This window comes from Buceros rhinoceros, unplaced genomic scaffold (assembly GCF_000710305.1).
Source record: "Buceros rhinoceros silvestris isolate BGI_N320 unplaced genomic scaffold, ASM71030v1 scaffold18945, whole genome shotgun sequence".
NCBI classification, from domain to species: domain Eukaryota; kingdom Metazoa; phylum Chordata; class Aves; order Bucerotiformes; family Bucerotidae; genus Buceros; species Buceros rhinoceros.
Window position 1 is genome coordinate 1 of NW_010411405.1, and position 16460 is coordinate 16460.

Sequence of the window (16460 nt, forward strand, 5' to 3'; positions counted from 1 at the left end):
TTAGCGGGAGGGACGGGCCGGCGGATCCCGCGGCTTGCCCGATAAGCTTCGGTGTAACTGAAAGCGGGACCCTCAAGGCGTGAAGACGCGCCTGAAGAGCTCAGGGGACTCTTTTGCCACCCCGCCTATGCCGAGCATCAGGCTCAATCTGCCTTCCTAGGCAAGTTTCTGAGTTTTTAAAAGCACCGTTTGCTATTTTCTGGTTGGGTTTCGTTTTTGTTTTGTTTTGTTTATTTTTTTGCCCGCGGAGGAACTCTCCTGTTCAGTTTTTCTTCAAGTGTGGACTTGAGGTATTTTACAGACCACATCTCTTTCCAGGTGACATTAGCAGCCAGCTTCAAATTCCACCGATAGTTACCACAGCTTGGACTATCACATCATAAAACCAAGACCTACGTATAATCATCCAAAGCCAGGCAGAAACTTTGGAAACGCAAATCCAGAGAAGACTAGAACCAGGATGTCATGTCAGAATACTCACTTCAAGGCTGTCAGAGCCCATGGCCATTTGTTTTTCTGTTGCTTAACCATAAGCTAATTTAGTTACTTGGTGTTTCATAGAAGTCAGCATACACAGGCTCCCTACAAGAAAATTAATCTAATAAAACTGTTTACGAGGCAAAAAGCAAGCCCCCTTTTACCCAACGTCGGGTGGTACACCGCATGCAGCTTCCCATACCACACCTTTTCCTTTCCATGCCAAGAAAATAGTTTTATTAGTATCAGTTCTAACCGTTTCTGGCACTTGTTTCACCAGCGTGCTCGCCCTTCCCTTTCCCCGCTTGAAACCGACAGAAAGGTAATGGACTTAAATAGGCAGGAGACTGTTTGAAATGCAGATAAACCCTGGGAAACTGCCCTGAATTACAGAGCTACACCCATATAGATGCGGAGCTGCAATGAATTCAGTGGTACACTGCCAATCACATGGAAGTGCTAATATATGCCAAAAATCTTCAGTGCACAACTCCTAAACTGGTATAATAGGGGGATATGCAATGGCAGGTGGTGTTATAGAATTGTCATAGAAAGGAGGAGAAAGGTTTGCTAATACAATATGCCCGCCCTTCATGCTGACAGGTGACGAGGGGTCAAGCTGCTAATGAAGGTCTGCTCCATTGCGGCTGGAGGCTCAGAAGGTGGCTGCTTGAAAACCTTTCTTTCTCCAAGATGGTATATGGGCTGCTGCTTTTCGGGTTACTGCATGCACACAGTCTTCCAAATCCTCTGTGTGGCTCCTAAAGCACTGGATAAAAATGAGGAAAGATGCCCCGAAAAACAGCCTTTTGATTATTCATGAAACATCTTAGTAAATGGAAAATTGTGCCTCCAAGTCAAACCGACGAGTGGATAGAAAGCAGGGTGCCACAGCACAAGCTCATACTAGAGATCTGCCTCTCCAACAGACTCCCTTCAGCTGCCCTCTGCAAGATGTACATTTGTCAAAAATAATTTAGAATATGCAAGACTCACTGTTTTGTCTCCCTGCTTACAGCGGCCTTTCATGCATGTATACACTGCAGCATTGCGATAGCTCCTCTCCGGTTCTGCAGTGCCATGTTACCCACGACCTGCCAAACTATGCCTCCCTCGTGGTGTCACACGTGCGTGTGGGAGTAGATAGCAGCAGGGATGCAGAGCCCCGCTGGCAGATGAGAGCCCCAGGGCAGGTCCCCCAATAAATCCTGCTCCATCTCACCCTGGAGCAAAGGCCCAAATACACCCTTCCTCGATGCTAATGCAGGTTTTTATAGCGCGAATCGCCAGAAAGCACTTCCATTTAACTATGTGCAGGCAAATGTGGTTTGGTACATCTCCATTTTCCCAGTCTGATATTCTACTGCCTACTGTGGGGGCAGAGGGAAGGCCATAAGGAGGGCAGCTGCAAAAATCTGCATGTTTCCCTCTGAAGTAAGTGCATGCTAAATATACTTTGAGGGAGTGTTATGCTAAAATAGTAAATTAAAGCCCTAAATAATAAATTCCAAACAAAAGAAAAACCTTTCAATGATAATGAGTAAGTAAATAGAAAATTACTGGGCACAAAGAGGCAAATAAGACCATTTTATGGGCTATTTCTTTACCATGCAAGTAAGAAGTCAAATATGTTTAAAAAATTGTCTGCAACACAAAACCACATATCTAGTTTTACAGTATTTGCCTGCCACAATTGTTGCAGTTTCTTTTTTAAAAACCCAGTAAACAAAATATTGAGTGACACAGAAAAAGAGAGCACTTCTGCCCAGACAAAATAATCAAATTAGCTTATGTGACATCCCATACCTTCTTAAAAACCAAGCAAAACCCTCCAACCAGCCCCCTGCCAAAGCCCAAAGTCACTCCCCAAACCCAGTTATTTGGCTTTGCCTGCTTAAAACCAAGCAGCCAACCCACCTGCCATCCTGTGAGTGTTTCCCTCTCTAGTCAGGAGAAAAGGTTTTAAACGTCATATTCCAGTTGGGTCTCTTTCCATATATTTATATACCAGGACATCTTGTGTACACCCTCTTCTGCAGGAGGAAGGGTTCAGATAACCTAGAACAGCCTCTGTCGCTGCAACATTTATTCTCAGAATACTGCTATTTATGACACTGCTTGTGAGAGTCGTGCCATTCAGTTATCAGCATAACTGGATTAACTTTGTTAAAGTCAATTGTCTCCTGCGGATATTAGGGTTTGAATAATATTGAAAAGGAGCTGGCAGGGGAATTGTCAGCATTTTGGGTTTTGTTAATATTAATTAATTTTTTATTAATATCTCAGTAGTTTTACAGTGGGTAGAAATAAACCTTTACCAACACTTTTCTTACACTGTTAATTCCCACCGTTCTTTCTCAGAAAAAGCCTTCCAGAACTTGACAGGTTTATAAATGTGTTTTTATTATGTTGTAATAATCAAAATACATATGTACTACTGATTCTTCCCCCAAATATTAAATGAAAATGTAATACATTTTTGCCCACACTGTGTTCTTGAATGCTTTGGAATCTGTAAAGTCCCTGACATAATGAAACTGAAGCAACTGCACAATTAGAGACTGAAAGGTGTTACAATACTGCACTTAGATTGCAAATGAAGTCAGATGTCTCTGTTTAATCAAATATAGCCTCAACAGTCTCTGTTTTGTGAGTATTAGAAACAATAAACAAATATACATAGAAAGCATCACAAACAGTAAATGGGTTATTTAAATACAACAGTATCCAACATAGCCGCTAAACACTGGACAATGTTTGAAGTCATCAGCACATCCACATGCTCTTCTAAATGACGTTTGGGGTCCTGAAATACAAAGGATGTCATGAGAGAAATGACTGAAACATGTCTCTGAAGGATTTCATTTAATTCAGGTCTATTTAAGAGGATTGTGAGTTAAGGAACACAGTACTGTAACGCTCCTAAATTTTCCTCTCTAACGAGACCCAGCAAATGACTGAATTTCCATGAGTAAGATTTCATCAGTCCATACTATCATTCAGATAAGTTTAGGATAGGTTTAGGAAGTTAATTTCTATCCAGCATCCAAGAGTAACCGTGAGAGCTGCAGTGTTAAGGACAACGCACAGTGTGCGGAATTTACTATACATCTCACTGAGGCCAGTATTTTACTCTTAGTTCTGGTATATTGCAATTTGTTTTCAGACCTTCATACAAATGTGTATTTAATCCTGAAAAGACTCTGTCTTTGAATAGTTGTGTTGACTGCAAGAAAATTAGCATATTTGTACCCATTAAAAAATGAAAAAATGAACAATGCTATGTTCAAATGTTCTGAAAAAATTGAATGTTAAGCCTGATCAGTGTTCTGAAAATACACATCCACACACACCATTAGTCAATTGATGTGGGCATTTGTGGGCATCTGCATAGCACAGTAAAATTATTTCTGGTTGAAAACCATACTAATGCACTTCAGTTTCAGAATTGAGATTAAGTAATTAATCTCCAAATACTACAGTAAAGTTTAGAGATGTTTTTTCAATGTGCCTGATAATTCTGCAGTATTACTGTAGCATTTTTGTGTGTAAAGAAATTAAAATACAGAAGACAATCATGTGTGGGAATTTAACCTTTTAAAAAAAAGAATTGTCAAAATCTAACAAACCCATCTACATTTACATAGACATGTACTAGAAAAATCTGTGTAAGCTGTCCTTAAATAACTGATTTTCAAAGATCATATAGTTTTCCAATATTCTCTCTGTTCCTAGCAAATTATGCAGCTTAGTAACATAATACCCCTATTGTGAGCAGTTGTTTGTTTACAAAGTTTTTTTATGTAAGTAACTTCCACGTGGGTTTTCTAATACAACTTCACTGAATCACTTTGTAATTTAAAGAAACTTAATAATTTTATCAGGAAAAAATGTCTTTTTAAAGAACCATATATCAAAACAGGTTTTTTCTCCACGGATGCATAATGATTTAAACAACCAGTGAAGCTCCAGTTCTGCTTGAGATGACATCATAACCTTTAAAATACAACACTTCTTACATGTTTTATTTCATAGATATATATTTGTGCGTAGGTGTGCATAAACTCCATTGTTCTGAATGCTACAGAAATACCCAAGTGACTGAACAATAGTGCAGATGTGTTATGCCACAGCTGCTAGAAGCAGACATCTACGAGTAATCCAGAATCCTTTAAATTCTTCTACTGATACTAGCAACACAATAAATGCTGTTTCTTTAAGGACACACTGGATATTTTAAAAGTTATTTCTTGTTTCAATTGCCTTTTTTGAATTTGAACACAACCTCTTACAGTTGTTTTGCTCCTCTCTCCCTCACCAAAGCCCATTTCCTCAACCTTTACAGCAAAACTCAAATGTAGAAATAGTTTTCTGTTAAGTCTGCTATGAAGATATTCTATCCTGACATGGCAATGGAATAAAACGGAGTGAGCATCTTCACTTCCACCTATGGTCCTCAACTGTTGTCCTTCAACGGCAATGCAAAGCAATGCAGCTTACTTGCATACATGTGTAGTGGAGGTAAGCAGTGACAGTGTATCCATGAACTGCGGACAGGGGTGAGCTGGCTCTTTAGCCAAGGTAGTCTGCAAACAACACCCCTACCTTTCCTGAATTATTACTAATTTTTAAAAATTTCCAGAGTTTTGGCCTCTCTGACACAGACTTGGATATCTTTATGCCTCTTCTCAGAAAGAAGGGAAAAAAGAAAAAAAGAGCAAAAGAAAAAAGAGAAAAAAACCCCAAACTACCAAATCTCAACTCTGCTCCTCGGCATGTCATACAAACACATGTAGAACATGACTTGCCATCATTAACCATAGTCAAATGCTTTGTTCCTTACACAACAATCTTCAACAAAAATAAATTCATTACTTGGAGCGTTGAGAATATCTTGTACGTAAAACTAAAATTGCCTATGCAAATGTAAAAAAATTAATATTTAGAATGAACGAAGCATATCATTCCACCTCACTCTAATTCATCACACCTCACCTGCTTGCCAACATTTTTTATTGCCAGCTGTTCAGGTGTCATCTTATCTTCTTCTTCAACAGCCTGTGAAAGAAACAGAAAAGGTCAGTGTTTCAGATTTCATTTACTTTTTCCCCAAGCCACAAGATTCCAAAAATATAATTCTCTTTCTCAAAAAAAAAAAAAAAAAAAAAAAAAAAAAAAAAAAAAAAAAAAAAAAAAAAGTCAGAAAAAAAAAATCAAACAGCAACACATTTCAGAAAGTCAAAAGGAAAGGTACTTCAGCTTTTCAGCAGACGTGGTTTTAATTATTAAGTGTTAGTGCAAAAGATCAAGGGAAATACTAAAGAACGGTTTTACTGTCAGGTAGTCACAAAACTGTTTTTTAAGCAAAAATCTTAAATGAGTGGTATCAATAGTTAAAGATAGTTAAACTAGTAAAGCAGAACCAAAAATAATGTTACCTACGTTGTTTCAACTGCTGGAGATTTGATCTCAATAAATGTTTATATTGTTTAAAATCACTTATTTTCATACATTTCTATAATCTTTCATGCCTGTAAACAGTGTCTTTATAAAGTAAATTCACTGACTTAACTAGTGAATATAATATAGAAATTTGTTTTTAAGGACTTCTAAGAAGTTAAAGTAGCACTCGTCAAGAATGACTGACATGCCTGCTACTCGTGGAGTGCTTGTTGAGATCTAGTATTTATAACAAAATATTTCTGAAGTGTAAGTGCCAGTATTAAAACAGTACAAATAACTGTGATTCCTCTTTCTTACAACAGCAATAATAATTTCTGTATCTAAAAAGAACATTGAATTGGGCTCTACAATGTGTTCTAAACACTCTCTATCTACTGGAATGATACAGAGAAATAACTTTTATTCTGCTATATTGGTCAAGTAGGCCTTGATTGAAGGAATGAAAAATATAATCAACTGCTTATTGTGACTTACAGGAAATCTCATATTCTCTTCACTAAGTAAAAATACTAAATTGATGTGATTACTCACATTCCAAAGCAAAATGTCTAATTAAAGACTTTGTTAGTTCAGGGTAAAAGGTCAGGTGGCAGAAGCTGAAATGCTAATAGGCAACTTAACACAGAAAATATACACAGTTGATTAATTAAGAATTCAGTCTCCACAAGGCCATTAAAGCCACTCTTGTGCCTAAGGTAACCAAATCCCAAGGAAACTCTTTGCTGAAAACAGATTATACGAACCAAATCACCACCACCAAGGTCCCAAAGGATTCCTGCAACAATTGTTTTGTTCTTACAGCCTCGTACTTTACAAGTCATTCTGAATAAAGCTTGTGATAATCAACTTCTTACTTCTTAAATTAAGTAACAAATTTCTTCACTTCATAAATATAGCTACAGTTATACCATCATTATGGGATATGAATACCTTGTTATAATTCTTAGCTAATTCTAACATCTCCTTCACTACTGTTTCATTGAGTTTGCAATGTTCACTGTAGTCCTGAAGTGTCAAACCTTCCATCCAACTCTTCTTATGCAAATTTAGCAACATCTGCAAAACAAAACCTCTTTAGAACAATCTATAGTAGTAAGAATGCAATAAAAAAATTACTGATCTTACAATGTTTAAATACAATAATCAACTATTCTGCTAGAGCAGACACTAGATTTTGCATAAATTTTTAAAGATCAAACTTCTAGAACCTAAATGTGAAAATCAGGCATAGAAAACAGGGTCACATTGACAGAAATACATAGGTTTTTCTTTGGTAATTTTTTTGGTTTTGCTGTAGGTTGAGAAGCACAATTTCACAGAAAGGTGAATATTTTAGCTGCCAAATAAGGAATAGTTGAAGCTCCTGGCCTCTGACAAAGTTGAAAAATATTTTAATGCTTGGATTAAATGTATGAAGTAGTTATCTAGGCTTCGATGATTATCTGAACTGTATATGCAAGCAGCTGCCACAACCATGATGAAGTGAGCTTCAAAAGCAACCAAAGCATAACTTGTGTTTTTGTATCCCTACAAAATAAACAGCCCTAAAAACATGATAAAGAGATGCAGTTTTGATGATGATAAATGCAGCGACTATTAGCAATATCTGAAATATTTTCCTTCACACACTGATGTAATTCTTGAAAGAGTGAAGGAATAGCTTCAAAGGTAAATTCCTGATTCTCGTGAATAAAGAAAGTGTATTTTGTGGATCTTCTGCACACTTGAGTACTGTAGGAGGACCCTTTCAGCAAACGTTTTTGGCTTGCCTTCAATTTGTGCACATTTACCACAGACATCTTTGAGGAACTGTAAGTCCTTTAATTGTTATCACCTGAATAAATGTGCCTGTTCCATCCCGTGTACAGCCTTGAAGGAAACCCAGCTTTGGAACACAGGAACTGAGTTGAAAGTTGTGTCGTAATTTGTGTTAGCAAGATCTTAAGTTACTGACAGAAGAAGTCAGGCAAACTGCATACGGACAGTTTAGCTAGGCTATCTGGACTTTAAAATGATGGTTTGGTGTGATGGGCTCCTTGCCTAATACATGAAGCACATGGGTCTTCTTACTACAGATGGAGATTACAGATCACCACTGTGAGGGGGGTTTGACACACGTATGAACCTGCCTTATGAACAATGTATGGAGATAGCTGCAGCCTCACAGATTAGTTTCCCTAACTCGTTCAAGATTATTCTACTAGCAAAGGTAGTAACTCACATATGCAAAGCTACTGAACACACACTGAATTTGCCACACTGTTGTATTTCAATGGAAACAATAACCTCTGAAAGCCTCACCGACATTTCCTGAGAGAACTGGTTTTGTTCAATCAGTTACTCTCTCGGTAACAGTGAGGTCTTGAATGTCTGATACCGTCCTATTTTAAATTCTTTTCAACTCTCTGATTCACATGCACAGTCTTCCATTATTCAAAATCAGTATTCAAAATTTTTAATTACTTCTAGCCCTCAAAGTCAAAATTAAATGAAAAACTATTCTGACCATTTCATCATGAACTTCGACTTTGAGATTAATTCATAACCCTAACAAGCCATAAATATAAGCACAACTGCGGACAAAATCTGGCTTTTCAAGAATTAACTTCTGTAGATGATAAATAAGCTCTTAATCTTTTTTCTGTTTGTTTTCCTGGTTGAAACTGTCAGGCTAGATTTTACTTATAACTGAGGTAGTTTGATACAAAAGTAACTGACGATATTTGTTGTCAGTAACTGAACAACATTTTTTCTGTAAATGCAGGTCATCACAACTTCCTGATACTCGGGGAAGTGTCAGAGAGTTTCATACCAACTGGAAGCACCTTCTGTCAAAGTGATTACAGTAAATAAAACCATGAGATTCCTTGGTTATACAATTTCATTTTGGAAAATACGGTCTTCTAGCTTTGGGAATTTCAGCCTGTGAAAACCTAAGGCAGCTAATATGTCTTTCAGCTTCACCACTGAAAACAAAAACTTAACAAACTTAAGGTTTGTGCAAAGTTTCAAGCACAGAGAACAGCACGAGGACTTTCCATAAAACATATTGGCAAACATTGTCCAACTACTTACATGAATATTAGAACGTGGTTTTGGAAGGTTTTATCCTCATGACTACACATCTAAACGCATTCTGGAAGCAAAGCCATCTACTCCAGGACAGTTAAAACAACTACTGAAAGTATCAGCGGTTGAAATCAGAATACTACCATAAATCTTCAATAGTTTGTATTATGTTCTTTGTCCTCTGAATAAAAGCTAAACAATTACCTTCTGTTCTAGTTCATTCTTCCTGTAGTTGATGGTGATGGAATAGTAATGTCTGTTTAGTCCATGAATGAGTGCCTGTAAAATTCAGGGGAAGGTTTGCATGAAAATTACCCACCACTGAAATTAGGAAATATTAGAAGGGAAGAGTTAAAGGCAGCCATCTTCAAACATCACTTAAATCAAAGAAAAAACACAAAGAAACATACACAGAGACTATAAGTAGGTATCAAGTAAATATACCTGTTCCTTTTTCTGTTTCAGTGTTTGTTAAATGACAGTTATACTTTCTATTTCTAAACCATAGATTTTTTCACACAGTAACAACTACTGTAGGAAAAAGTGGTAACTGCCTGCAAACATTTGACCGATACATATGCACGAACATATTTCTCTCAAATCCTTCCTCTCTCAATAAATTCAGGTATCACTTCTATTAAAATATGAGACTCTTTCTCTTACAAACAAAAGAGTGTTTTCTATCTATTTATTTATAACCACTGCCAACATTCCCAGGTTCATTCCCTAAGGTACAGTACAGAGTAGCTGAAGCAGGGAGTAAACACGTCAGGTATTGGTTAGACTATATGCATTAAATTAACCTTGGAAATTAAAGCTAATTTTCTTTTTTAACATTAAATGAAAAGTTACCTTTCTCATTATAATTATGCGCTTTGCAAATCTGACCTTAAACTCCTATGTTACAATCTAATCGACTTGAGATTAGGCTAAGGGATACCTTTATGTACACATCTTCTATTTTGCTCATGTGCATTACATTTTTTTTTTTTAAATTCATGACTTAAGGGTAAGTTGGATTGATATTCGGGGGTGTGTGGGGTTGTTAAGAAAAGTATATAATAAATCCTTATCACAACTAAAATTGTCTGGTTTTCAAATATTAAAAGTACATGAAGCATACATGTAGAAATGAGATATAAATCATACATAAATTATTCAGAATTAGTGGCAAATATTTGTTTCAATCATTCCACCTATTTATGTTAGAGCTATACAGAATGAATGTGTATTTGTATGTTATGCAACTTAATATTTCAGCATTCCAAAAATTACCTGTATGAAAGCTGAAAATGTTCTCATATATACAATTAAACAGATTTCTTTTGCAAACACTTAAAGATACAAAACTGAGAACCAGCAGTTACAGATAACCATTACTTGGTGGCACTTATTAAAATTAAACTTCTAAAATACAAGTTTTATCATCAATAAAGTAATTTATGGTTGAAACTATTAGCAATATGGAGTTTCTACTGCCATTTTTTTGTTGTGCTCAAAATGATTGCATATGAGGCTTTGGGGCTTGTGTTTAAACTCAGTTGTAGATATTTAAGGAGTTTTCTAAAGCATCTTTGCCTTTGCCCACTACCCTCTCTCCTTCCTCCCCACCTTCCAAAAATCACTCTTTAAAAGAGTGGACAAATGCAAAAGGTAAAGCACTGTTCCACTTAAAACCTGAACAGCAGTTGTAGGTTAGCCACTGCAACAGGTTAAATTAAAACCAATAAAACGCTTAAAAGCAAAGCTTATTCTTCGTGTGTTTTGTTTCAAATGGAAGCCATCATTCCAATAAGCCTGTTCATCCTTAGATGGACAAAGAGCAAGTAAAAAAGCTGATAAAAGAACACAAGAAAAACCACAAAAAAAGGAACAAAGCCAAGCCACATACTATTATTATTCCTGAGATTTTAAGGAGAATGTCTTAAAATCCCTGCTTCTAGCCCAGCTGAAATCATATTAAGTTTGCTGCTTACCTCAAGAAAGTCAGAATTTTATTTACAATCTTAGAATAAAAGGAAAACAACACTGCAAGAGCCCTTGCAGTTTTAAGAACAGAGTATAATTGTAAACAATGATTTTAACCTTAACAGCAACATTTGCAACAGCTCACTACCAAGTTGCAAAAAAACCCAGCACAAACAAAAAATACCCACTCTAACAACAGAAACCCAAAACTCCCATGGCCGAAAATATGCCGTGTTGTAGTGACAGTCATCCTAAAATAATGAAGTTGAATACTGCAGGGAAGACATTACACACGGTCCAGAAAATCCCGGTTAGAAAAGCCCCAAAACATGCAAGCTTGGGCTTGCCTATATCCAGTCAAGAGTATTAGCTCCTTATTTCATACTCATTATCGTTTGCAGTTTTTACCGATTCAAAAATCAACAGTAAAACACAACAACTTCCTGAAGCAGACACTCTTTAACTGTTTGATTTTCCGGCTAGCATTTTTGGAAGTAGTAAAGGCTTTCAATGCATTAGTACTAAAAAACCCTGCTGATTGAAAGACAGGGGTGTGGCGATCTAGTATCTGCCAAAGGACATCTCTCTTAGAAAGAAGTTTAGTCCTAATTTCAGTTCTGCTATGACTAGTGTACCGTCTTTGTTTTTGGATGTTTATCTAGGAAATATTACTTTTATTGCTCAAGTAATGGTTCAGAAGAGCAGAATTAGGCTCCATGGTTGCAACTACATGTGCCTTTTAGAATGCAATAGAATAGTAATGCAAGAATAGTAAGGGAAAACAGTTTGCTGGAGAGAAAAAAGGAAAAAACATTGAGGCAGAAGAATGACACAGATAAAAGCATTCATCGCTCCAGGGGATACTTGCTTCAGGACAGAAGCTATTTCTTAAAATGCGGGTTTGCTTCGTTGGAAGACCAGCATCTTTGTCTTACTAGTGAAAGTCACCTTCAGACACCAAACTTTGAATATTTGAGTTTCACAAATGCTTGCAAAGAAATATAAGACAACATACTCAAAAGAAGCACTACAGTTGAAGCCGATCAAATATCTTCTTTATCCACTGAGTATCCTACTGAACCATTTTTTCAGCAAATAACTGCATTATATAAAAATCAGAGATTTGACACAATACAAGGTTAAATCTAGATCACGTATTAAGCAAGAACCTATAGAAGCACAGTAGAAAAACAAGATTATTAATGAAGAAGGAACTTTTTCCGTAATTTGCTTCAGAATAATTTGTCTTTAGGAAAGCTGAGATGTTAATAAGCAGTGGTTTTTAAATCGCTGTACTGAAAACAGTGCCTATCTTGCATCACATGGTATGACATCAAGTATAACTTTCAAAAGTTTGCATTTCCATAAATCTGTACTTTAACCTTTGCAGGATATACTTACACATGCATTCACACTTAGAAAGTTAATTTAGGGCTCCATTTTAGACCCTTCATATATGTAACTCCATTAATGAATCACATCAATTATAAATACATGCAGAAAAATGCTATACAGAAAACAATAAACAATTTGAGCTTATTGTTTCTAGGTATCTTTCCCCAAAATTGCTGAATAAATCTTGGAATTTACAGGACTATCAACACTGGTTTTACCTGGATAGATGGCTTGTTTAAGTGACCCAGATTTGAAGTTGTTTGTCTTGGTTCATGTCCCAAGACCATCATATTAGCATTGATCAATCTGAAGGCATCAATAACAACCTGTAAAAACAAGATGTCAAGTCAATTCTTTTTAGAAAATGCAACTAATACTGCCAAGCAACAGTGGACAAGGCACAATCAACTCTCATCTGTTTTTGGCCTTTATCCAGAAAATCATTTAATTATAATATTAATAAAAAAGAGCCTCCTGCTGGCTATGCTATCAGCACACTACACTAACTTGTATTTTAAGGTGACACCAATTATTACCTTTTCCACAGAGCCGTAAGTTTTATATACATGATATCATCATATAACATTGAATTTTTATGTACGCTTACTCTAAGCTTCAAAGGTATGCATATGTTTGTCACCTAAATCTTATCCAATCAAAATGAATGACAGAGAGAGACTAAAACTGAAAGTGAGCACAAGCTAAGGGACCAAGTCTAAAGCCCAGTCCTGTCACATCAATTATACTACCACAATACTTGAAATGACAACAAAATTATAGCCAGCAAGGAACTTGCCCCATGTATTCCCTTCTAGTCAGATGCTTTTTGCTTCTTGTGACTATGAAAGGGTCTATAAACTGTCTGATGGATTAAAAAGTCCTTGTCAGTGTCATGCTCAGGAGTAAAAAATAGAAGAAAAGAAAACCAAGGTCATTTATGATTTAAAGGTACGCGGTAGGTAGTATTCAGTGCTATTTCAGAGCAAGTGCACCCAACCCGTGGACTCATTTTTTATTCTGTCCTGGCTGAATTTGTCTACAAACATCTTTGGAAGTAGGATGTCACGGCCCCATACAATAAAACCCACATCCCTATCCACCACCTATGTGAGGTGAAATAGACCTGAGAATGTACCAACAATACACTCAAACTCATTCTTACTGCGTACTCACCACTACAGATTCATAACTGCAAGATAAGACTTCTTGTTTAGACACCAGTCTTTTAACTGGACCAGTGCAGGTACAGCCCAGTACACCCAGAAACAATACCAGGCATACTTCGCAGCCATCTTCTCTGCATATGTTTGAAGAGTTATTTTAGTTCATTAAACAGTTTAAAACTTCCTTTAACAGTTTTTCTAAAGTAATTTTTATTCTTTTCCTCTCTGTATTATGGGCTGGGCAACAACTGATGCATTCATATGGCAGGTTTGAGGAATTAGACCTGAACCAAATCTTTCATGTTGAACAAATAAGAAATCAACCACTGCCACTGAAAGTCTGCAGAGAAAGCAACACTGAGTCTCCCACCGTGTTCTAGCATTTTCCTCTCCATTTACATAGACATAACTAAATACACATGCATTTTATTAGGAGTACAATACAAATATTGAGGTAATTCATGTGGAAATAAAGTTAATTGGCAAGAATCTATAACAAAAAAATATTATCAAAGTGTAAACTGGAAAAGCCTACTAACTCATCACCTGTTGTATTTACTTTTGAGAGCCAACAATTTCAATCGTGTTGAGCAGCGCAGTGCCACTAAGGGCTATTGCCTTGACTCTCAGCTGACTGGCCAGATATATCTGCATATATCATGTCTTAAAAGTGCATGTAGAAAATGTAAAAAAAAATATGTTATTTATTAAAAGTGTTAGGTTATGACCCAATTGAGTTAACAATGACAATTTTTTTCTGAGCAATAATAAACACCACAATTCATATTCATGGCAGCAGAAGCATGCCACCTGATACTAATGCTACAAAAAAGGAATTACGTTTAAAAAAATCTTAATTCTCAAAAAGGTCTTACACAGTTTCTATATATCTATGCATTCTTTGTGGTAACATACAAAACAATGGTATTTTTTCCTTTTCTGTCACTATTAGATTCTCCTCTATCTCAAAACACTTGTGACAAGCATTCGTATCTATCTCTCTATGTTCCATTTTAACCAGATGCTGTAATTCATGAACACCTGGAAATGCTCAACCGTAATGAACAGGCAGTATAAATTAAACAGTCAAGCAAAACAAAAAAAATTCCACACCACAGGTTCTCCAGAGACAGAGATAAGGTCTGTCTAGATAAGGGTGAAAAAAACCCAAGCAAGTAAAAATTTACCCGGAGGAGCAAGAAACAGGAACTTGGCAGTAAACCATAACGGCACGGAGCTGCTTTGTGACTTACTACCATCCATGCGGCTAGATGTGAGTTTAACTGAGAACTTCACTAGACAGTGCTGAGCTTATCCAAGAACACATGGCATTGTCCAGCACATTTTGGGACTTGAGTCCCAAATGTAAAATGAAAAGAAAACCCAAAACAAAAAACTGATTGGGTTTTGATAATAAATTCAACATTTCAGTTAGTGTTCTCAAGGTTATGTTTGAGTAAATGTCATATTAAAATATGAGAAGTAGCTGCTAAAAAAATGAGTTACACTCATTTTTTACTCATTAGAGTTACACTCTAGTGTCTTAACGTTGACCAGAAGTAATTTTTGCTATGTTTCAGGTACTACTGCGTGGGAAAGGACTACCCGCTCTATTTGTTCTCCTGAAAGAATGAAATGCAAGTATTTCCTAAACAGAATAAATATCAAGCTAACAGAAATTGGTACAAAATACTAAAATAATAAATCACAAATATTAACCTTTAAAAAGGGATAAAATTGCAATTTCTACAACCTCAGAGGCATATGAAAAATATGCGCGTGAATGATATTTCTCATCTCAGTTGCACTGTGACGACCAATGGTAACTAAATACTTTAACTACACTACGATTAAAGGAATTTGCTACTATTGCTATAGCAACGATCTTAAAGAAACTAACATGCTCAACAACCTGGAGGCTAAATTTAGACCTAATACGCAATAAAAACATAAATACAACAATAAATCCTACATATTCATTTCTATGAAATGTAATTGTTTTTGTCAGTGAGCACAAATCAGTTCCTTCTGTAGAGGATTATATAAAAATAAAGACTCAATGTCCAGTGTACTAATGAGCAACGGGTGAAGTAGGTGTTAATTATGCCACAGTAAGATTCAAGAAAAAAGCCCCTGTGAGCACTTGGAGGTGCGTACTACCTGAAGCCTGCTCTCCACATTTGTGGATTTTGAAGTACAGCATGATGCAATCAGGACACAGCAACATGGTCACCCCGTATTCTATAATAGAAACTTTAGACACAGTATTTTGAACAAAGAATCTCTACGGATTAATTAAAAGCAGCACAAAACCACAAAAACCCACTTTGTCATTTAAGATTTTTGTTGTAAGAAGTCAGTATTTCTCGTTCGAAAAGCGTCAGCTTTCATTGTACACAAATTTCCTAATGCAGCATGCACTGTTTCAGTAAAAACTACAGTTTCCAAGCTTCACGCTAAATCCCCTTTCTGTAAAGCCAAACAGAAGTCTATGCCACTGGGATATTTTCCAGAAATATGAAGGTAGAATTTTTTTTTAAATGCACTTCCACAGTGCAACTCTTTCACCACTGACCATTTAATTTTTCCTGGTATAAGTGTCTTCAGACTTTTCAGAGGTCATTTCAACAGCAGACAGCTTATAACAAAACCATTAGCAGTTTGGCTAGCTTAAGGAAACCTCTTACTTTCCTTTTTTGTTTATTATCACTGCATGAATCTGCAGCATATGAGAGTTTATAATTTCTCAGGCTTGTTAAATTCATGTTAAAGGTCTGTTTTCTTGTTGAATAAATTTTGTTCATATAATGCTGCCTATTTCATATACTGAGTCTTTAATAGCACCTTTGGTCTATGCGCAACTCACAGATCAAAACAGAGGACTAAAATAGGGGTTGATGATGCTATTTACATGTGTGATTCCTG

The 16460-nt window shown here is 36.3% G+C and overlaps 1 protein-coding gene across 1 annotated transcript in view; it reads right to left on the reverse strand.

Annotated features, from left to right (window-relative positions):
• Nucleotides 1-2859: 2859 nt before the first annotated feature.
• The window catches only part of PSMD14 (proteasome (prosome, macropain) 26S subunit, non-ATPase, 14), a 40801-nt gene continuing 27200 nt past the window's right edge, over nucleotides 2860-16460 (reverse strand). The window contains exons 7-11 of the mRNA XM_010136021.1: nucleotides 12591-12698; nucleotides 9214-9288; nucleotides 6871-6996; nucleotides 5473-5535; nucleotides 2860-3283 (exon numbers count right to left, since the gene is read on the reverse strand). Of these exons, the coding sequence (XP_010134323.1) occupies nucleotides 3185-3283; nucleotides 5473-5535; nucleotides 6871-6996; nucleotides 9214-9288; nucleotides 12591-12698 (471 nt within the window). The 3' untranslated portion in view covers nucleotides 2860-3184. The remainder of the gene's footprint in view (nucleotides 3284-5472; nucleotides 5536-6870; nucleotides 6997-9213; nucleotides 9289-12590; nucleotides 12699-16460) is intronic.